This window comes from Sebastes umbrosus, chromosome 22 (genome assembly GCF_015220745.1).
Source record: "Sebastes umbrosus isolate fSebUmb1 chromosome 22, fSebUmb1.pri, whole genome shotgun sequence".
NCBI lineage: Eukaryota > Metazoa > Chordata > Actinopteri > Perciformes > Sebastidae > Sebastes > Sebastes umbrosus.
The window spans coordinates 4,333,124-4,348,663 of NC_051290.1; the positions used below are offsets into that span (position 1 = coordinate 4,333,124).

The 15,540-nt window shown below is 38.8% G+C and overlaps 2 protein-coding genes across 3 annotated transcripts; both read left to right on the plus strand.

The window, feature by feature from the left end:
* The first annotated feature begins 1,520 nt into the window (after positions 1 to 1,520).
* si:dkey-6n21.12 (schwannomin-interacting protein 1) lies at positions 1,521 to 8,490 on the plus strand. Of its 2 annotated transcripts, none has more exons than XM_037759627.1 (7): positions 1,521 to 1,911; positions 3,298 to 3,604; positions 5,647 to 5,771; positions 6,137 to 6,239; positions 6,358 to 6,483; positions 6,610 to 6,727; positions 7,060 to 8,490. In XM_037759627.1, the coding sequence occupies exons 2-7, from the start codon at positions 3,335 to 3,337 to the stop codon at positions 7,158 to 7,160; spliced, it is 843 nt and encodes a 280-aa protein (XP_037615555.1). In that variant the 5' UTR covers positions 1,521 to 1,911; positions 3,298 to 3,334; the 3' UTR covers positions 7,161 to 8,490. The 2 variants fall into 2 exon arrangements, with proteins under 2 accessions (XP_037615555.1, XP_037615554.1); XM_037759626.1 differs by having other exon boundaries at positions 1,530 to 1,907.
* Positions 8,491 to 9,719: 1,229 nt separating this feature from the next.
* On the plus strand, positions 9,720 to 14,706 carry si:dkey-6n21.13 (P2Y purinoceptor 3). Its single transcript, XM_037759279.1, has 2 exons — positions 9,720 to 10,076; positions 12,796 to 14,706. The coding sequence occupies exon 2, from the start codon at positions 12,848 to 12,850 to the stop codon at positions 14,252 to 14,254; it is 1,407 nt and encodes a 468-aa protein (XP_037615207.1). The 5' UTR covers positions 9,720 to 10,076; positions 12,796 to 12,847; the 3' UTR covers positions 14,255 to 14,706.
* Positions 14,707 to 15,540: the final 834 nt, after the last annotated feature.

The window sequence follows — 15,540 nt, forward strand, 5'->3', positions numbered from 1 at the left end:
AAAGTCAGAACTTTACAAGAAAAAAAGTCGTAATATTATGAGAATAATGTCAGAAGTTTACGAGAAAAAAAGTCGTAATATTATCAGAATAAAGTCAGAAGTTTACGAGAAAAAAAGTCGTAATATTATGAGAATAAAGTCAGAAGTTTACGAGAAAAAAAGTCGTAATATTATGAGAATAAAGTCAGAAGTTTACGAGAAAAAAAGTCGTAATATTATGAGAATAAAGTCATAAATTTACGAGAAAAAAAGAAAATAAGACGTAAAATTACTACTTTATGAACTTCTGACTTTATTCTCGTAATATTACGACTTTATTCTCGTAATATTACGACTTTTTTCTCGTAAACTTCTGACTTTATTCTCGTAATATTCCGATTTTTTTTCTCGGAAAGTTATGACTTTATTCTCGTAATATTACGACTTTTTTTCTCGTAAAGTTATGACTTTATTCTCGTAATATTAAGACTTTTTTTCTCGTTAAGTTAGGACTTTATTCTCGTAATAATACGACTTTTTTCTCGTAAAATTATGACTTTATTCTCGTAATATTACGACTTTTTTCTCGTAAAATTATGACTTTATTCTCGTAATATTACGACTTTTTTTCTCGTAAAGTTATGACTTTATTCTCGTAATATTACGACTTTTTTCTCGTAAAATTATGACTTTATTCTCGTAATATTACGACTTTTTTCTCGTAAAATTATGACTTTATTCTCGTAATATTACGACTTTTTTTCTCGTAAAGTTATGACTTTATTCTCGTAATATTACGACTTTTTTCTCGTAAAATTATGACTTTATTCTCGTAATGTTACAACTTTTTTTCTCGTAAACTTCTGACTTTATTCTCGTAATATTCCGATTTTTTTTCTCGTTAAGTTATGGCATTATTCTCGTAATATTCCGACTTTTTTTCTCGTAAAGTTATGACTTTATTCTCGTAATATTAAGACTTTTTTTCTCGTTAAGTTGTGACTTTATTCTCGTAATATTAAGACTTTTTTTCTCGTTAAGTTGTGACTTTATTCTCGTAATATTCCGACTTTTTTTCTCGTTAAGTTGTGACTTTATTCTCGTAATATTAAGACTTTTTTTCTCGTTAAGTTGTGACTTTATTCTCGTAATATTACGACTTTTTTCTCGTAAAATTCTGACTTTATTCTCGTAATATAACGACTTTTTTCTCGTGAAGTTATGACTTTATTCTCGTAATATTACGACTTTTTTCTCGTAAAATTATGACTTTATTCTCGTAATGTTACAACTTTTTTTCTCGTAAACTTCTGACTTTATTCTTGTAATATTCCGATTTTTTTTCTCGTTAAGTTATGGCTTTATTCTCGTAATATTCCGACTTTTTTTCTCGTAAAGTTATGACTTTATTCTCGTAATATTAAGACTTTTTTTCTTGTAAAGTTACCTGGATGTTAACAGCTGGTCAAAAAATATATATATTGTTTAAAAAAAAACAACAACTAATAATCATCAAGAAGGCATTTATTTTGAAAAGCCAAGTGACAGGAAGTCCCAGAGTTGAATTTCCTTTTTCCCAACTTTTTTTTTCTTGTGCGTGAAATTCCTCAAGTTTGTGTCTTTTGTTTGTATTCTGGAGAGAGAGAGAGGAAATCTGGCTCGATAACAGCCAGAACAAACCTGCAGAGACGCCATGATGGTAAAGTAAGTGCGCAGGTTGAGAAGAAAGAGATGTGAACGGTGTCTTTTGTCTGGTTGAAGAAGAAGAAGAAGAAGAAGAAGAAGAAGAAGGAGCTCCTAATGGAGAGGACTGGAAGAGGGAAGATACCGAGGAGGAGTTGAGGAGTTGAGGAAGGAGCGGCTGTTAATGTGGCAACAAAGTCTCAACTAACTCTGACATCGAGAGCAACAGAACAGAGGAGAAAGTGGTGAGTTTTAACAACTAATGACTCTAATAACTCTCTAATAACAGCTTTCAAACACACCTTTGTTAGTATAACTTTGTATTTAGTCAGAGCTGTTACTAAACTACTGAGGGCAGGAGTCCAAGTCCCCAAACCTCAACCTCTACTTTTTTTCTTGACATTTTATTAATTAATTAATTAATTGGATGTTTGAATTCAAATACAACCCATACAAAAATCTCATATATATAGCCATATATGAACATATGTATTAAATACTGGTACATATAACTTTACATATATGTACATGTTTGAGATTCAGATGTATGTTTTACACACACTTACACACCAAAAACTGACAACAACTGCACTATACTGTATAATGACTGTGCAATATCATTATCATTATTACTACTCAGGTGTAATTCATACTGTGCAATATCATTTTCCACTTGTGCAATTTTGTTAATAGTCTGTTTATTGTCAATACTGTATATACTGCTCCTATTTTTATACTTCCTTCTATTTAAATGGTTAATTTTTTTTTCTGTGTTAGCTGATGCATCTTGTTTTTTGCACTATCACCTTTGCTGCTGTACACTGCAAATTACCCCACTGCGGAACTAATAAAGGAATATCTTATCTTATCTTATCTATTTAAAGTTATATATGCAAACATATTTACTTTAAGTGTGAATATGTGGCAAACATATTTGTTTTGCACATATATGATGTAATGTATGTAAACATACATGAATTTTAGATAATAAGATGTGCAATATATAGTCAATTATTTAATTAAAAAATATGTAGTTAACATATTCATATTTTTGATACATTATTTTTATGCAAACCTGTTTCCTCAGGTTGTATATATAAAAATATACAGATATATTAATGTCTTTATTGTATATAATAGTAAGACACTTCTTTATTTTAAAATTTTATCCAAATAATATATTTGGATCCTTAGTATGAGTATCATATATAACTGTATATCATTTACGTATAACTGAATATAGTGACTTATATGTCTGAGACCTATACAGACATATTCACACTGCTGTATATATAGTTTACATATTTTGTCATATATCAGATTTATGTATGGGAATGTTGTCAAATGTCGTCTAAACCAAAGCAGTCGTACAAGAACTTAATCTAAAGTAAATTTTGTTTAAAACCAGGGCTGTGTGTTGGCAAGAATCTGTGCGATACGATACGTATCATGATATGGAGGTTACGATTCAATATACTACGATATATTGCGATACTGTAAGCAGGGCGATATATTAATTTAATTTTAGTAAAACTGCTATAGTATAAAGAACACACCACCATATACTATAAAATATGAGTTTTTACGGCTACAGTCCTGATTTTGACATCATTACAATCTTTTTTCCACCCCTAGCGTTGGACGTTGGGCGTAGAGCGCTTTGACTCTAGAGATGGAGGGAGAGAAGGAGCGACAGAGGCAGCAGCAGCGGGAAGATGAGAAGGAGAGCAACGAGGCCGAAGACGACAGGAGGAGCGACGAGGACGCCGACAACGAGGAGGAGGAGGAGGACGAAGAAGATTCAGAGGGCGCCGCGCTGGTCTGGCAGGAAGGCTACGGCGAGGACAATCTGGGCCTTCCCATCATGCACTGGGAGGCGCTGAGCCTGCGCATCGCTGAGCTGGAGAAGCAGGAAGAGGAGAAAAAAGAGAAGAGGGCAAAGGTCAGTTTGATGTTTAGTTCTGGGAAACTCTCACTTTTATTGACTGTAATAGAAACCACGCAGGGAAAAGTCAAAGTACTCTCACTGTCCTCGGTGGAGCGCATGGTCTGTTAACGCTGAGTTGAACCACAGATATAAAACAGTAAATGCAACATTACGTCATAACTAAAGGGGTTAACCGTCCACCATCTTACCTGGGTATTGTTTACAATCGCCACCTACGGGCAGCAACTGGTTATCAGCTGTTCAGCACCGAACTGCTCCACCAAAAGGACCAAAGGGACCAGAGAGGCTGGCACCACTTTACACACATCAGTATAGAGTAGATAAGACATTCATTTTTTTTTTTTTTTACTTATGGCTCAACTAAAACTACAAAAAGGTTAGTGAACTAGGTAACTTTACCGTTAGCTACCAAGCAACGGAGTTCTAAGACAAAGTTATTGCTGAGTTAAACAGACACAGGCTGTATTCAAAACCTCAAACTATACTAGTAGTACGTACTGATTTGGCCAAAATGTAGCATGTAGCACGCAGTATGTAGTATGTAGTATGTAGTATGTAGTATGTAGTATGCAGTATGTAGTATGTAGCATGTAGTATGCAGGATGTAGCATGTAGTATGTAGTATGCAGTATGCAGTATGCAGTATGTAGTATGTAGTATGTAGTATGCAGTATGTAGCATGTAGCATGTAGTATGAAGTATGTAGCATGTAGTATGCAGTATGTAGTATGCAGGCTGTAGCATGTAGTATGTAGTATGCAGTATGTAGTATGCAGTATGTAGTATGCAGGCTGTAGCATGTAGTATGCAGTATGTAGTATGCAGTATGTAGTATGCAGGCTGTAGCATGTAGTATGTAGTATGCAGTATGTAGTATGTAGTATGCAGTATGTAGCATGTAGCATGTAGTATGAAGTATGTAGCATGTAGTATGCAGTATGTAGTATGCAGGCTGTAGCAGGTAGTATGTAGTATGCAGTATGTAGTATGCAGTATGTAGCATGTAGCATGTAGCATGTAGTATGAAGTATGTAGCATGTAGCATGTAGTATGCAGTATGTAGTATGTAGTATGTAGTATGTAGTATGCAGCATGTAGCATGTAGCATGTAGCATGTAGTATGCAGTATGTAGCATGTAGCATGTAGTATGTAGTATGCAGGCTGTAGCATGTAGTATGTAGTATGCAGTATGTAGTATGCAGTATGTAGCATGTAGCATGTAGTATGAAGTATGTAGCATGTAGCATGTAGCATGTAGCATGTAGCATGCAGTATGCAGTATGCAGTATGTAGTATGTAGTATGTAGCATGTAGTATGAAGTATGTAGCATGTAGCATGTAGTATGCGGTATGTGGTATGTGGTATGCAGTATGTAGCATGTAGCATGTAGTATGCAGTATGTAGTATGCAGGATGTAGCATGTAGTATGCAGGATGTAGCATGTAGTATGTAGTATGTAGTATGCAGTATGCAGCATGTAGCATGTAGTATGCAGTATGTAGCATGTAGTATGCAGTATGTAGTATGTAGTATGCAGTATGTAGTATGCAGTATGTAGCATGTAGTATGCAGTATGCAGTATGTAGCATGTAGTATGCGAACAAAAGCAAAATCTACAGTATGCCAAAAACACACGGATGTCATACTGATTTGGAAAAAATCTCCAGTATGCATCGGACCAGTCTACCGGCTCACAGACCGCTATGAGATGGCTGGAGCTCTCTAGAGACCGTTCTGTAGACGAGGGGCTTTTGTTTCCTTGTTGACGGATAGTTTGTTTAAATATCACAACTCTAATGTCCATTATAAATTAACAGGAACCTGTTTATCTGCCTTTTTGGAGTTGAAAAGCTCCACAATTGCCCTGCAGGTGTAGCTCGCTTGCCATGCAGGCTAGTGACGCTCACAGAGCGGCTACAGAGCAGCAGAGTGGCGAGGGAAGAGGAGAGGGAAAGAGCCTCCTCTGACAGGGCAGAGATATATTTATTCTTCATAGTGTTGCCCCTGGTAACACGTGTCTGGTCTGGTTTCCAGAGTGGAGTTTCTCTGGAGCGAGGCAGAGCTCCAGTGAGCTGGACGGAGGAGAGAGGGAGGAGATCAGAGAGCTGGGAGGACGGAGACGACGCCTGCAACAGCCACGTGCTGGCACTCACCTCCCGGTACACACACACACACACACACACACCTCTCACCATGACCTATTATTACTCATGAGCATTATGTTATGTGTGTGATGTCATCTGGATTTGGTGAATCATCTCTTCGCCTAACATGCCCAAATCTGACTGGAGAGGTTTTGATTGTATAAGAGAGGAAGAATACCAAGAAGTCTAGATGTTATTGAGTCTTAATTTACCCAAATACAAATAAACATATGAGACTAAAACCATTAAAACCAGAGAGGTGTTGGCGTGCTGCGGCTGCTATAAGGCCACCAGATGTCACCAGATGTCACCAGATGTCACCTTGCTGCTGAGTTTGAAGCTTTTCTTCACTTCTTCTTCTTCTGTTGTGTGTCCTCCAGCCTGCAGACTCAGATGAATCTCCAGCTCTGCTTCATCAACAACAGTGAAAGTGAGGAAGAGGAGGGCGAGAAGGAGGGAGGGATAAGCGAGAAGGAAAGCAGGGTAACTACCCCGAACAATCACTAAACAATACGACCGTTTAGATCAGAGGAGCTGAAACTGACAGAGCCACCTTGTTGTTTCATGTATATCTTCATCATCTGTCTATCTGCTGATGAAGAGAGGGACGGTCCAGGTCCAGAAGAACCCTCAGCCTGCTGCCAAGCCAGAGAAACCCAGAACCAGAGGCTTCAGGAACACTCTGAGGAACCTGAGAGACCGGCTGAGAACCGACCACAAGACTCTGGTGAGAGCTGGATCCTCACTGAGGCAGCCATGATGTTCTCCTTCACTCCCAGATACACTTCATCACACCTCTCCTCCTCCTCCTCCTCTCATCTCCTCTCCTCCTCTTCTCCTCTCCTCCTCTCAGGCTGCAGCTCACAGTGAACCAGTGGTCAAGAGGAGACATGTGGATCGCAGTGATTTACAGAACTTCAGCATTAAGGACCTGAACGCTCTTCATACGTCTCTCAGCAAGACTATACAAGGTACCACCAACTCACAGCGAGTAAATCAACACATCCTGCTTTCATTTCAAAATAAAAGCCCCAAAGAATTTTTTTCTGTCACTTCATTTGTTAACACAGGGCTTTTATTCTGAAATATGTGCAGGACAGTGTTGTAGAACATGCAGTGACTTGCACAGTTCCATGAATAAATAAAGTACGGGTTTTTAATGTTGGATTATTACTATTATTTACAGATAACCACACATTTCTTAACCTTTTTCTGTCTAAAATAAATATAAATGATATTTATAATGAAATGAACCGGCCATTATGAAAGGCAAACTCTTTTATTTCTCATCTGTCCACGTCAGACCTGAGCTCAGACCTGGTGGGTCGCCTGCAGGTCCGAGACCAGCTGAGGACGGAGCAGGACGCCATGCTGCTGGAGGTCCAGGACCTGACGTCGCTGTGAACCAGCCGTCGCCCGTCCGAGCGGTCGCGTACCACAAACCTTTTTTGAACGAGTGTCGCAGTCTGTGAACATTGACGGTGTCTCAGTGGCCTCCACAAAACATCTCAGTCAGTCCCTCCTGATGCGGGTCTGACCAGCCAATCACTGTGAAGAGTGTCACTCCCTGAAAGGACATTCTCAGTATTTTTTTAATGTTATTGTCCGTTATTGTATATTTATAAGGGAAACCTTGTCTCACTAGAGGAGAGTGGTTTAAAACTCACATGTCCGGCATGGTCACGATGTCAGAGCCGTGCGGTACGGTCAACAACGCAACGTCCAGGCAGCGGACGGAGGCCTTAAAGGAACACGCTGCCATTTTTATTAGGGAAATATGCTTCTTTGCCTTCTTCCTCAGATTAGAGGATCAACACTAGCGATGGGTCATGATTTTAGATTTTTCGAATAGTCGTTAAATTATAACAAAATCAAATAGTTTATGCGTGCGTGCATGCGTCACATCTTTTCTACTGGCTTATAACTGCAATATAAAAGGGATTCCTGTTAAGAAGCTGCTAACAATCGAACAATCTGTCTTTGTTTTCTACGTTGTGTAGTTCTCTGATCTGTTAACTCGTGTATGTTTTTAGGTTTACGTTAGTAAAGAGCTAATTGTGATCTTATCTACAACAAATTAAGCACATTTTTGTTTTATTTTCTTCTTTATGTAAGGGGAGATATTTTAATCTTTTTATTCAATCAGTTAGTTTTGTGACAGTCTCGGCACAAGTTTTTTCATATATTTGTGAAACCGCTCAGTGAACTACATCTCTCGTCTCGCACAATATATACGTCACCAACGCTAGATAGTTAGCTAACGTAGCTATGTTCTTTTGGTTGTGTCGTCTTTCTAATTATGTATTTTCACAGTCTGAGACTTCAACAGTTTTACAACAAACTTTCTTGACCTTCAAAATTAATCTTTTAAATTGACAAACATCATATGTGTGATTCACGGCGTAATTCAAACTTGATCAAAAACATATTTGTCTCTCGTCGTTGAACTAACGTACATGTTTAACATGTATGGATCTGGAAATGAGCACGATATGTCCCCTTTAAACTTTTATTTACAAGCTAATGTAAAGAAATGTTCAGGTAAACATGAATAATTTAGATTTAGTTGTTAGTCTTGTATTAATCTGTGTATTGAAAAACGAATCCTGTAGATTAACTTGATTGATTGCACGCTCCAATACGTTGTTTTTTTGGTGGTGGTTCGACCATTTTGTTTACATTTGACAACAGATTGTGGCTTTAAATGAATAAAGTCAATCAGTTTCAGAGAGAACATTATGTGTGCAGTGTTTTTATAGAGTTGGGGTCAATCCATTGGTACCAACGATGTCATGCTAGCTTGTCGATAAGGAGGTTAAACAACGATCCAAAATTGGGCTACATTTTGGCGAGGAAAAACTGGCATGGCCATTTTCAAAGGGGTCCCTTGACCTTTGACCTCAAGATATGCGAATGAAAATGGGTTCTATGGGTACCCACGAGTCTCCCCTTTACAGACATGCCCACTTTATGATGATCACATGTAGGTTTTTTTTCATGCAGTATAAATGTGTTATTGTGTCCTATTCTAAAATGGTGTATCTGAATATTTCTGCATACTGGGGTCCCTAAACAGTCTTGGAATTACATAAATTGTGTATCACTGTAAAGCTGAGACTCTTGTGGATCCAATGAGCCCAACTGTATTCATGTGTGATGATGTTAGTCCCCATAGTAGTAGTATTTTTTTTTTTTTTTTTAAACTTGACCTCACTGTATAAAATGACCTGTGGTGACCTCTAGGATAATCACAGCCTCATGAAACTTTACAGCCACAAACTAGAGACCTAGAGCATTCAGAGGCTGGATGGCTTTCCTAGTTAGATTGATGATAAGGGGGTTTCTGAGCAGTTTACACAACAGAAGTGCTCCCCATCCAATCGCCGAAAAATGCAATTCTTGCAGAAATCTTAAAAAATGTCAAAAGTTTTTGATCCCAAATCACAGCATGGCTTTTTCTATGGTGTTCCTCAAGGTCTTGGTGTCTTAATGTGGTATTTTGGAGGGATTATTGATTGTTTTTGTCAATTCTCATGTGGTAAAAAAATGGTTAAATTTAGCATCAAAATCTGAGTAACAAATGGTATCAACCTAAAAATTGCTGCAACAACTTATGAGACATGATAGAGCATGGGGATGACATCAACTTGACACACAGTGCTGAGCTGCATCTCAAATTAATCTCCAGGTTCCCAGCTTTCAGATGATGTACACCACTTCTATGTGACATCTACTGTTGACCTGCTATCTCCCCCTAAAGACCTCCCTAAAAAAATCTATTGTGGGTCTCAGAGGGTTAAGGTACATTTTGAACAGATAAAATAAAAAAAATGTATGTATGTATTGATGAGACCCATTCATCTTTTGTGTTGTCAGAGTGATCAGCCCGCTATTGCGAAACATCCAGCTCAGCTCAACAGGTGAGAAGAGAGGGAGACACATGCACACACACACACACACACACACACAAAGGTGAAGCGGGGAAGAAGAATTGGATGACACAGTGAGGGACGGAGGGAGGGACTGAATTACCATAGAAACTGCTCAGACTGTTCGGAGAAGCAGCAGAAAAAGGTGAAAGCTGAAGTGGTCCAACTGTCAAGGTCACTGTCACCGATCACCCAAACTGCTGTCACACCGATATCACTGCTGATGTCTTCTTCTTTTAAATAACCAGGAAAAAAACTATTTTAAAAGCTGCTGACGCCGCTGCACTGCGGTGCAAAACAACCTTTTGGATGTTTTTGCATTTTCTTGTGGTTATTCTGATGGGCGACAGAACGGGAGCCATATGGAGTAAAAAGTCATCGCTGGTCTCAGGTAAGCTCTTTGTCTGAACAGCAGATTGCAGTGATGCAGGTATTTATGAGTTTGATGCTCCTAATGCGTCTCTCAGGGGGTTATTTTTGGTTCAGAGTGTTTGCTAAAGCAGTAAAACTGTATTTAATCATCAGGTCAAGATTTTTTTCTTTAATTACATTAAAAAGGAACATTTCTTAATGAGATTGAATATGAACTCAGGCAGATATTACGTCAGGATGGAGCGGAGGTTTCTCGGAAGCTATTAGCAAGTTCCTGGAAAACAACCTCTTTGGATTTGGCCTCCATACGGTCCAGGAAATCTTTAGCAGAACAGTAATTGGGACATTGATTTTGTTATTTTGTTAAAATAGATTTTCTGTGTGTCCTTAAAAAGTCTTCAGTTTTACAACTATCAGGCTCTAAAAGTCACAGAAATGTCTTAAACTTGAATTTCAGACTTAATTTTAACATGACGATTATATCTAATTTGATAATTTTTTGCTTTTGGTCACCACTAGGATTTGATCACCTATAAAATCCAAGATAATCTCATGCTAACCTCATGTTTAGGTTCTAGAAACATAGAACCTAAATTTATGGTCTGAAAGGGCCTCGATGAACTGACCAACCTTTCCAACACAGTCTCACGGCAGTTCTTGAAATAGTTATAGTAATACTACTTAGTTAGATCAAGGAAAAGATCAACTTGGTTAGGGTTAAGCGTTCAACTACTTAGTTAGGTTTAGGAAAAGATCGACTTGGTTATTTAGGCAACAAACTACTTAGTTAGGTTTAGGAAAGATTGACTTGGTTAGGTTTAAGCAACAAAACTACTTAGTTAGGTTCAGGAAAGATCAACTTGGTTAGGTTTAAGCAACAAAACTACTTAGTTAGATCAAGGAAAAGATCAACTTGGTTAGGGTTAAGCGTTCAACTACTTAGTTAGGTTTAGGAAAAGATCGACTTGGTTATTTAGGCAACAAACTACTTAGTTAGGTTTAGCAAAAGATCGACTTGGTTAGGCTTAGGTGTTCAACTACTAAATTAGGCTTAGGAATAGATCGACTTGATTAGGATTAGGCAACAAAACTACTTAGTTAGGTTTAGGAAAAGATCGACTTGGTTAGGTTTAGGCAATAAAACTACTTAGTTAGGTTTAGGAAAGATCAACTTGGTTAGGTTTAGGCAACAAAACTACTTAGTTAGCTTAAGGAAATGATCACGGTTTGGGTTTAAATAACACCGGAAGTGACAAAACTTAAGTACGTAAGTTACGTGACAAATACATCTACTTTGACTTGTGGTTTTGACTTTGACCCACCCATCTACCTCGACTTCCTCCCTACGCGGCGTTCATTGTTCTGTAAAATGAAGCGTTACCCAACGGGTTACGCAACTCAAGCAACTTTCAAGAGTTTGTTCGATATCTAAAAAAAAACTAAAAATGTGTATCATGCCTTTGTACTTAAAGACCTATTTAAAAGAGCACACTACCTGAATGATAGTCTGAATGGTTTACTACATTGATAGGAGGTTATTTCATTAATAATAATAACAGTTAAACAGCAGAAAGCAGGTCTAAAACGTCCTACTTTATTCTTGTTTTTAGCTTCAGAATCGCTAAACTTCAGCACACTGATGAGACCGCTCAGGTTGTAAAGATCATGTTTAGGTTACGGGGCGTAGAGACCTTTTACTTCTTATTTGTGTCGTACTGTTAATATGTCATGTTACTGGTTGACACATTACCCTTATTTCCTTGAAGTGGTGGTATAACACACACCCAGTTGCACCTGCCTGTGTGCTGATCCTAATATGCAGGTGATGGTGAGCTGAAGCATCGCCTGAGTGAATCCTGTTTTGTTGACTTTGACGACGCTGCGGTCCATCTATATGTGACACAATAACAATGTTTAGGATTGTGAAGACAGGCACTCAATGGGGGAGTGAGACCAATGTACAGAAGAGTGCATGGAGACACCTAGGGGGAAGTGTGGTTACTTATTGGTGAGTTAATGGGGTGAGAAGAGACTGAATCAGCAGCATACCCTTGTACACAGGAAGGCAAACAAGCACTAAGAATCAGCAGCATACAACAGGAGGTCACCAGATTGTGCAACAGCCCTAGTAAACAGTCAAAGGGGGAGGGGAGGGGGGAGGTGCAGGGAAGCTCTATTTCTTTCCATTAGGTTCAACTAATATCAGCATGCTATGGCAATGATCATCACATCCAGTATAAATGTGGTATTTTAGCCTATTTTAAAATGGTGTGTTTGAATATTTCTGCATACTGGGGTCCCTAGACAGTCTTGAATTACATACTCAAGGTCTTGGTGTCTTAATGTGGTATTTTGGAGGGATTATTGATAATTTTATCAATTCTCGAGTGGTAAAAAATGGCTAAATTTAACACCAAATCTGTGTAGCAACCCACAAATTGCTGCAACAACTTATGAGACATAATAGAGCATGGGGATGACCATCATATACTTCTATAATAATGTTCTAAACCCTTATACACTCTTAAAATTCATTTTAAATATCAAATTAATCTTCAGGTTCCCAGCTTTCAGATGATGTACACCACTTCTATGTGACATTTACTGTTGATCTGCTATCTCCCCCTAAACACCCCCTGTACCCCCCTAAAAAAGACAATCTATTGTGGGTCTCAGAGGGTTAAGCTGATCCTTAATGAGTACAGATGGATGACTAACTTGTCTCTTTATCTCTATAGGTGAACACCCACTCATGGATCTGACCATCTGAAAATCACTCCATCCCTCACAATGTCATCCAGAGGTGGACTTCTTCCCAACATCTCGGTACTCAATGACTTACTCACGACCACTCTACCTCCGTCTTGCAGCATAGACGAGTCCTACAAGTACATCTTCCTCCCAATCTGTTACTCCTTCACCTTCCTCTTCAGCATCACCCTCAACTCCGTCATCCTGTACCGCTCCTTCCGCCGCACCAAGCGCTGGAACGCCTCCCTGATCTACATGGTGAACCTGGCCTCCACGGACTTCATGTACGGCCTGTCGCTGCCGTTCCTCGTGGCCAGTTACGTCATGCGCGACCGCTGGGTCTTCGGAGACTTCATGTGCCGCCTGGTCCGCTTCCTCTTCTACTTCAACCTCTACTGCTCCATCTTCTTCCTCACTTGCATCTCCGTCCACAGGTACCTCGGCATCTGCCACCCGATGAAAGTCATCACGCTGGAGACCAAGAAGGCCGTCAAGTGCACATGTGTTCTGGTTTGGATCGTGGTGTTTGCGTTGACCTGCCCCATCTTCCGGTTTGCTCAGACTGGTCATTTGACGAGATCGGGAGGGCTTGGCGGCAACGCGAGCAGCGTCGACAACCCAAGCCACGAGGTATCGTCAATGAACGCCAGCTACGGCAACACGTTAGGGGTAAATGAGGAGTACCAGAACTGTTGGGACGACGCCATAGATAAGGAGTTTCCTGATTACGTACCCTACGGCATCATACTCCATGTGCTGGGCTTTTTTCTGCCTTTTTCCATAATCGCTTGGTGTTACTCTCACGTCGTTCTGACCATATTTAAGACTCTGCACTCTCAGCCCTCATCCTGCAGAGCTCGGAGAGACGGAGGACACGAAGGACTAGAGAGACGTAGCCCTGCGATACTCGTAAGAGGAAGAAGAGGAAGCAACGGCCTGTCGAGGACGCTGGGAAGAGACGAAGGGATGTCCATTTTTCTCGGAGCCCACTCCCCTTACGCCAATCGCAGACGTAAATCCATCAGAACCATCATCACCATCACCCTTCTCTTCGCTCTGTGTTTCTTCCCCTTCCACGTTACCAGAACCATCTTCCTCCTGCTGAAAGTGACCAAAGGCGTCCCGTGTCACACCATGACCATGGTCTCCATGTGCTACAAGATCACGAGGCCTTTGGCGTCGTTCAACGCGTGGCTCAACGCCCTCCTCTACTTCCTGACTAAAGACAAGGGCGGAGCTCACTGCTGCCAGGCGGTGAACACCACCACCGCCGCCACCGCCACCACCCCCACACAGCAACACGGCGGGCTCCTGTTGCCGCTGAGGATGATGGGAAAAGGAGAGGACGCAGAGGAGGGTGAAGACAGGATTGACAATAAGGAGAATAAAGCGTTTCACAGTCCATTGTACATGAGCAGAGCAAAAGTCAGATATATAGTTGAGTAAATGTTTTTTCATGAGGAATGAATTTTAGATGCACTGTTCTGTAGGTGTTACTGGAAAATAAAATATATGGTAACACTTCACTTTACAGGTCCGCAAATTTCATTTTAATTAGGTGATAATTAGCAAGTTTTTTCTTTGGAATTACTGCCAAATTACCCCAGTATTTACCTCACAATGTATCGAAAATAACTTTATTATAAACATGATTTAATAATTATATGCTAAAATAGCATATAATTGTTAAAATAGGGCCCTTAAGCTTGAGAAGCGGCTGCTCTTCATCGGAGGTGGAAAACTAATAGAAGACACTTCTGATCAGGTACAAATCTCACCATTACCTGACAGCTAATGTTTTTTTAAAGAAATTTCAAAGAAGTAATTTGCTTATTATTATTATTTTTATTATTTTTATTATTTTTTATTCTTCTTCTTTATTATTTTTATTCTTCTTTTTTGTTATTTTATTTTATTATTATTATAATTATTATTATTATTATTATTATTATTATTATTATTATTATTATCTAGTTATCAGCAGACATGGAAATAAATCATTTCAATTAACTTTGTATTCTTTTCCTGGTAATGTATTAAATAAATAACTATTTATTACTGCTTATTGGGAAATAGCGGGATATAATTATTAAATAATGTTTATAATAAAGTAATTTTTTATAAATTTTGAGGTAAATATTGGGGTAATTTGGCGGTAATTCAAAAGAAATTTCAAATAGTTTACTTGCTAATTATCACCTAATTATCATGAAATTTGTAGACCTTTAAAATGAAGTGTTACCAAATATATAATATGAGCACTGTAGCAAAAGTAATGATTAAAGAAGACCCCAGCAAGAATCCTAATGTACCTTTTATTTCTACCTGTATGTGCTGGTCTGCTAGAAGTCATACTTTGAAAGTTACCCAGCGACTGCAAATGTGACACCTCGTTATGGTGATAATCTGTTATTTTCTTTTACAGGGTGTATATTTATAATGTGTTCCAGATTAAACATGCTACACGGGGATCACTAATTTCCTATTTGACTGGTTTCATGACATGTTGACAACCCTCATCCTGCACTAATCCATATGGGTTTGTTTTATCATTAACATTTTTGTTGTTATTCCTGTATCGCTCTCTTATTCTACATGCTCTTATTTTCTCTAAATGAATTATTAATGCAGTGTTAGTACTTATTGTTTTTTTTGTAAATATGATACACCTTTTATGTGATAATGCACTTGAATAAATCTTGACTGGACTTAAACTGAAGTGTCAAAGAAAT

Coding starts and splice junctions, on each gene's coding strand:
- si:dkey-6n21.12 (XM_037759627.1), top strand. CDS start 3,335: ATGGAGGGAGAGAAGGAGCGACAGAGGCAGCAGCAGCGGGAAGATGAG. Junction 5,772..6,136: donor GTGCTGGCACTCACCTCCCG/GTACACACACAC, acceptor TGTGTCCTCCAG/CCTGCAGACTCAGATGAATC. Junction 6,484..6,609: donor GAACCGACCACAAGACTCTG/GTGAGAGCTGGA, acceptor TCCTCCTCTCAG/GCTGCAGCTCACAGTGAACC.
- si:dkey-6n21.13 (XM_037759279.1), top strand. CDS start 12,848: ATGTCATCCAGAGGTGGACTTCTTCCCAACATCTCGGTACTCAATGAC.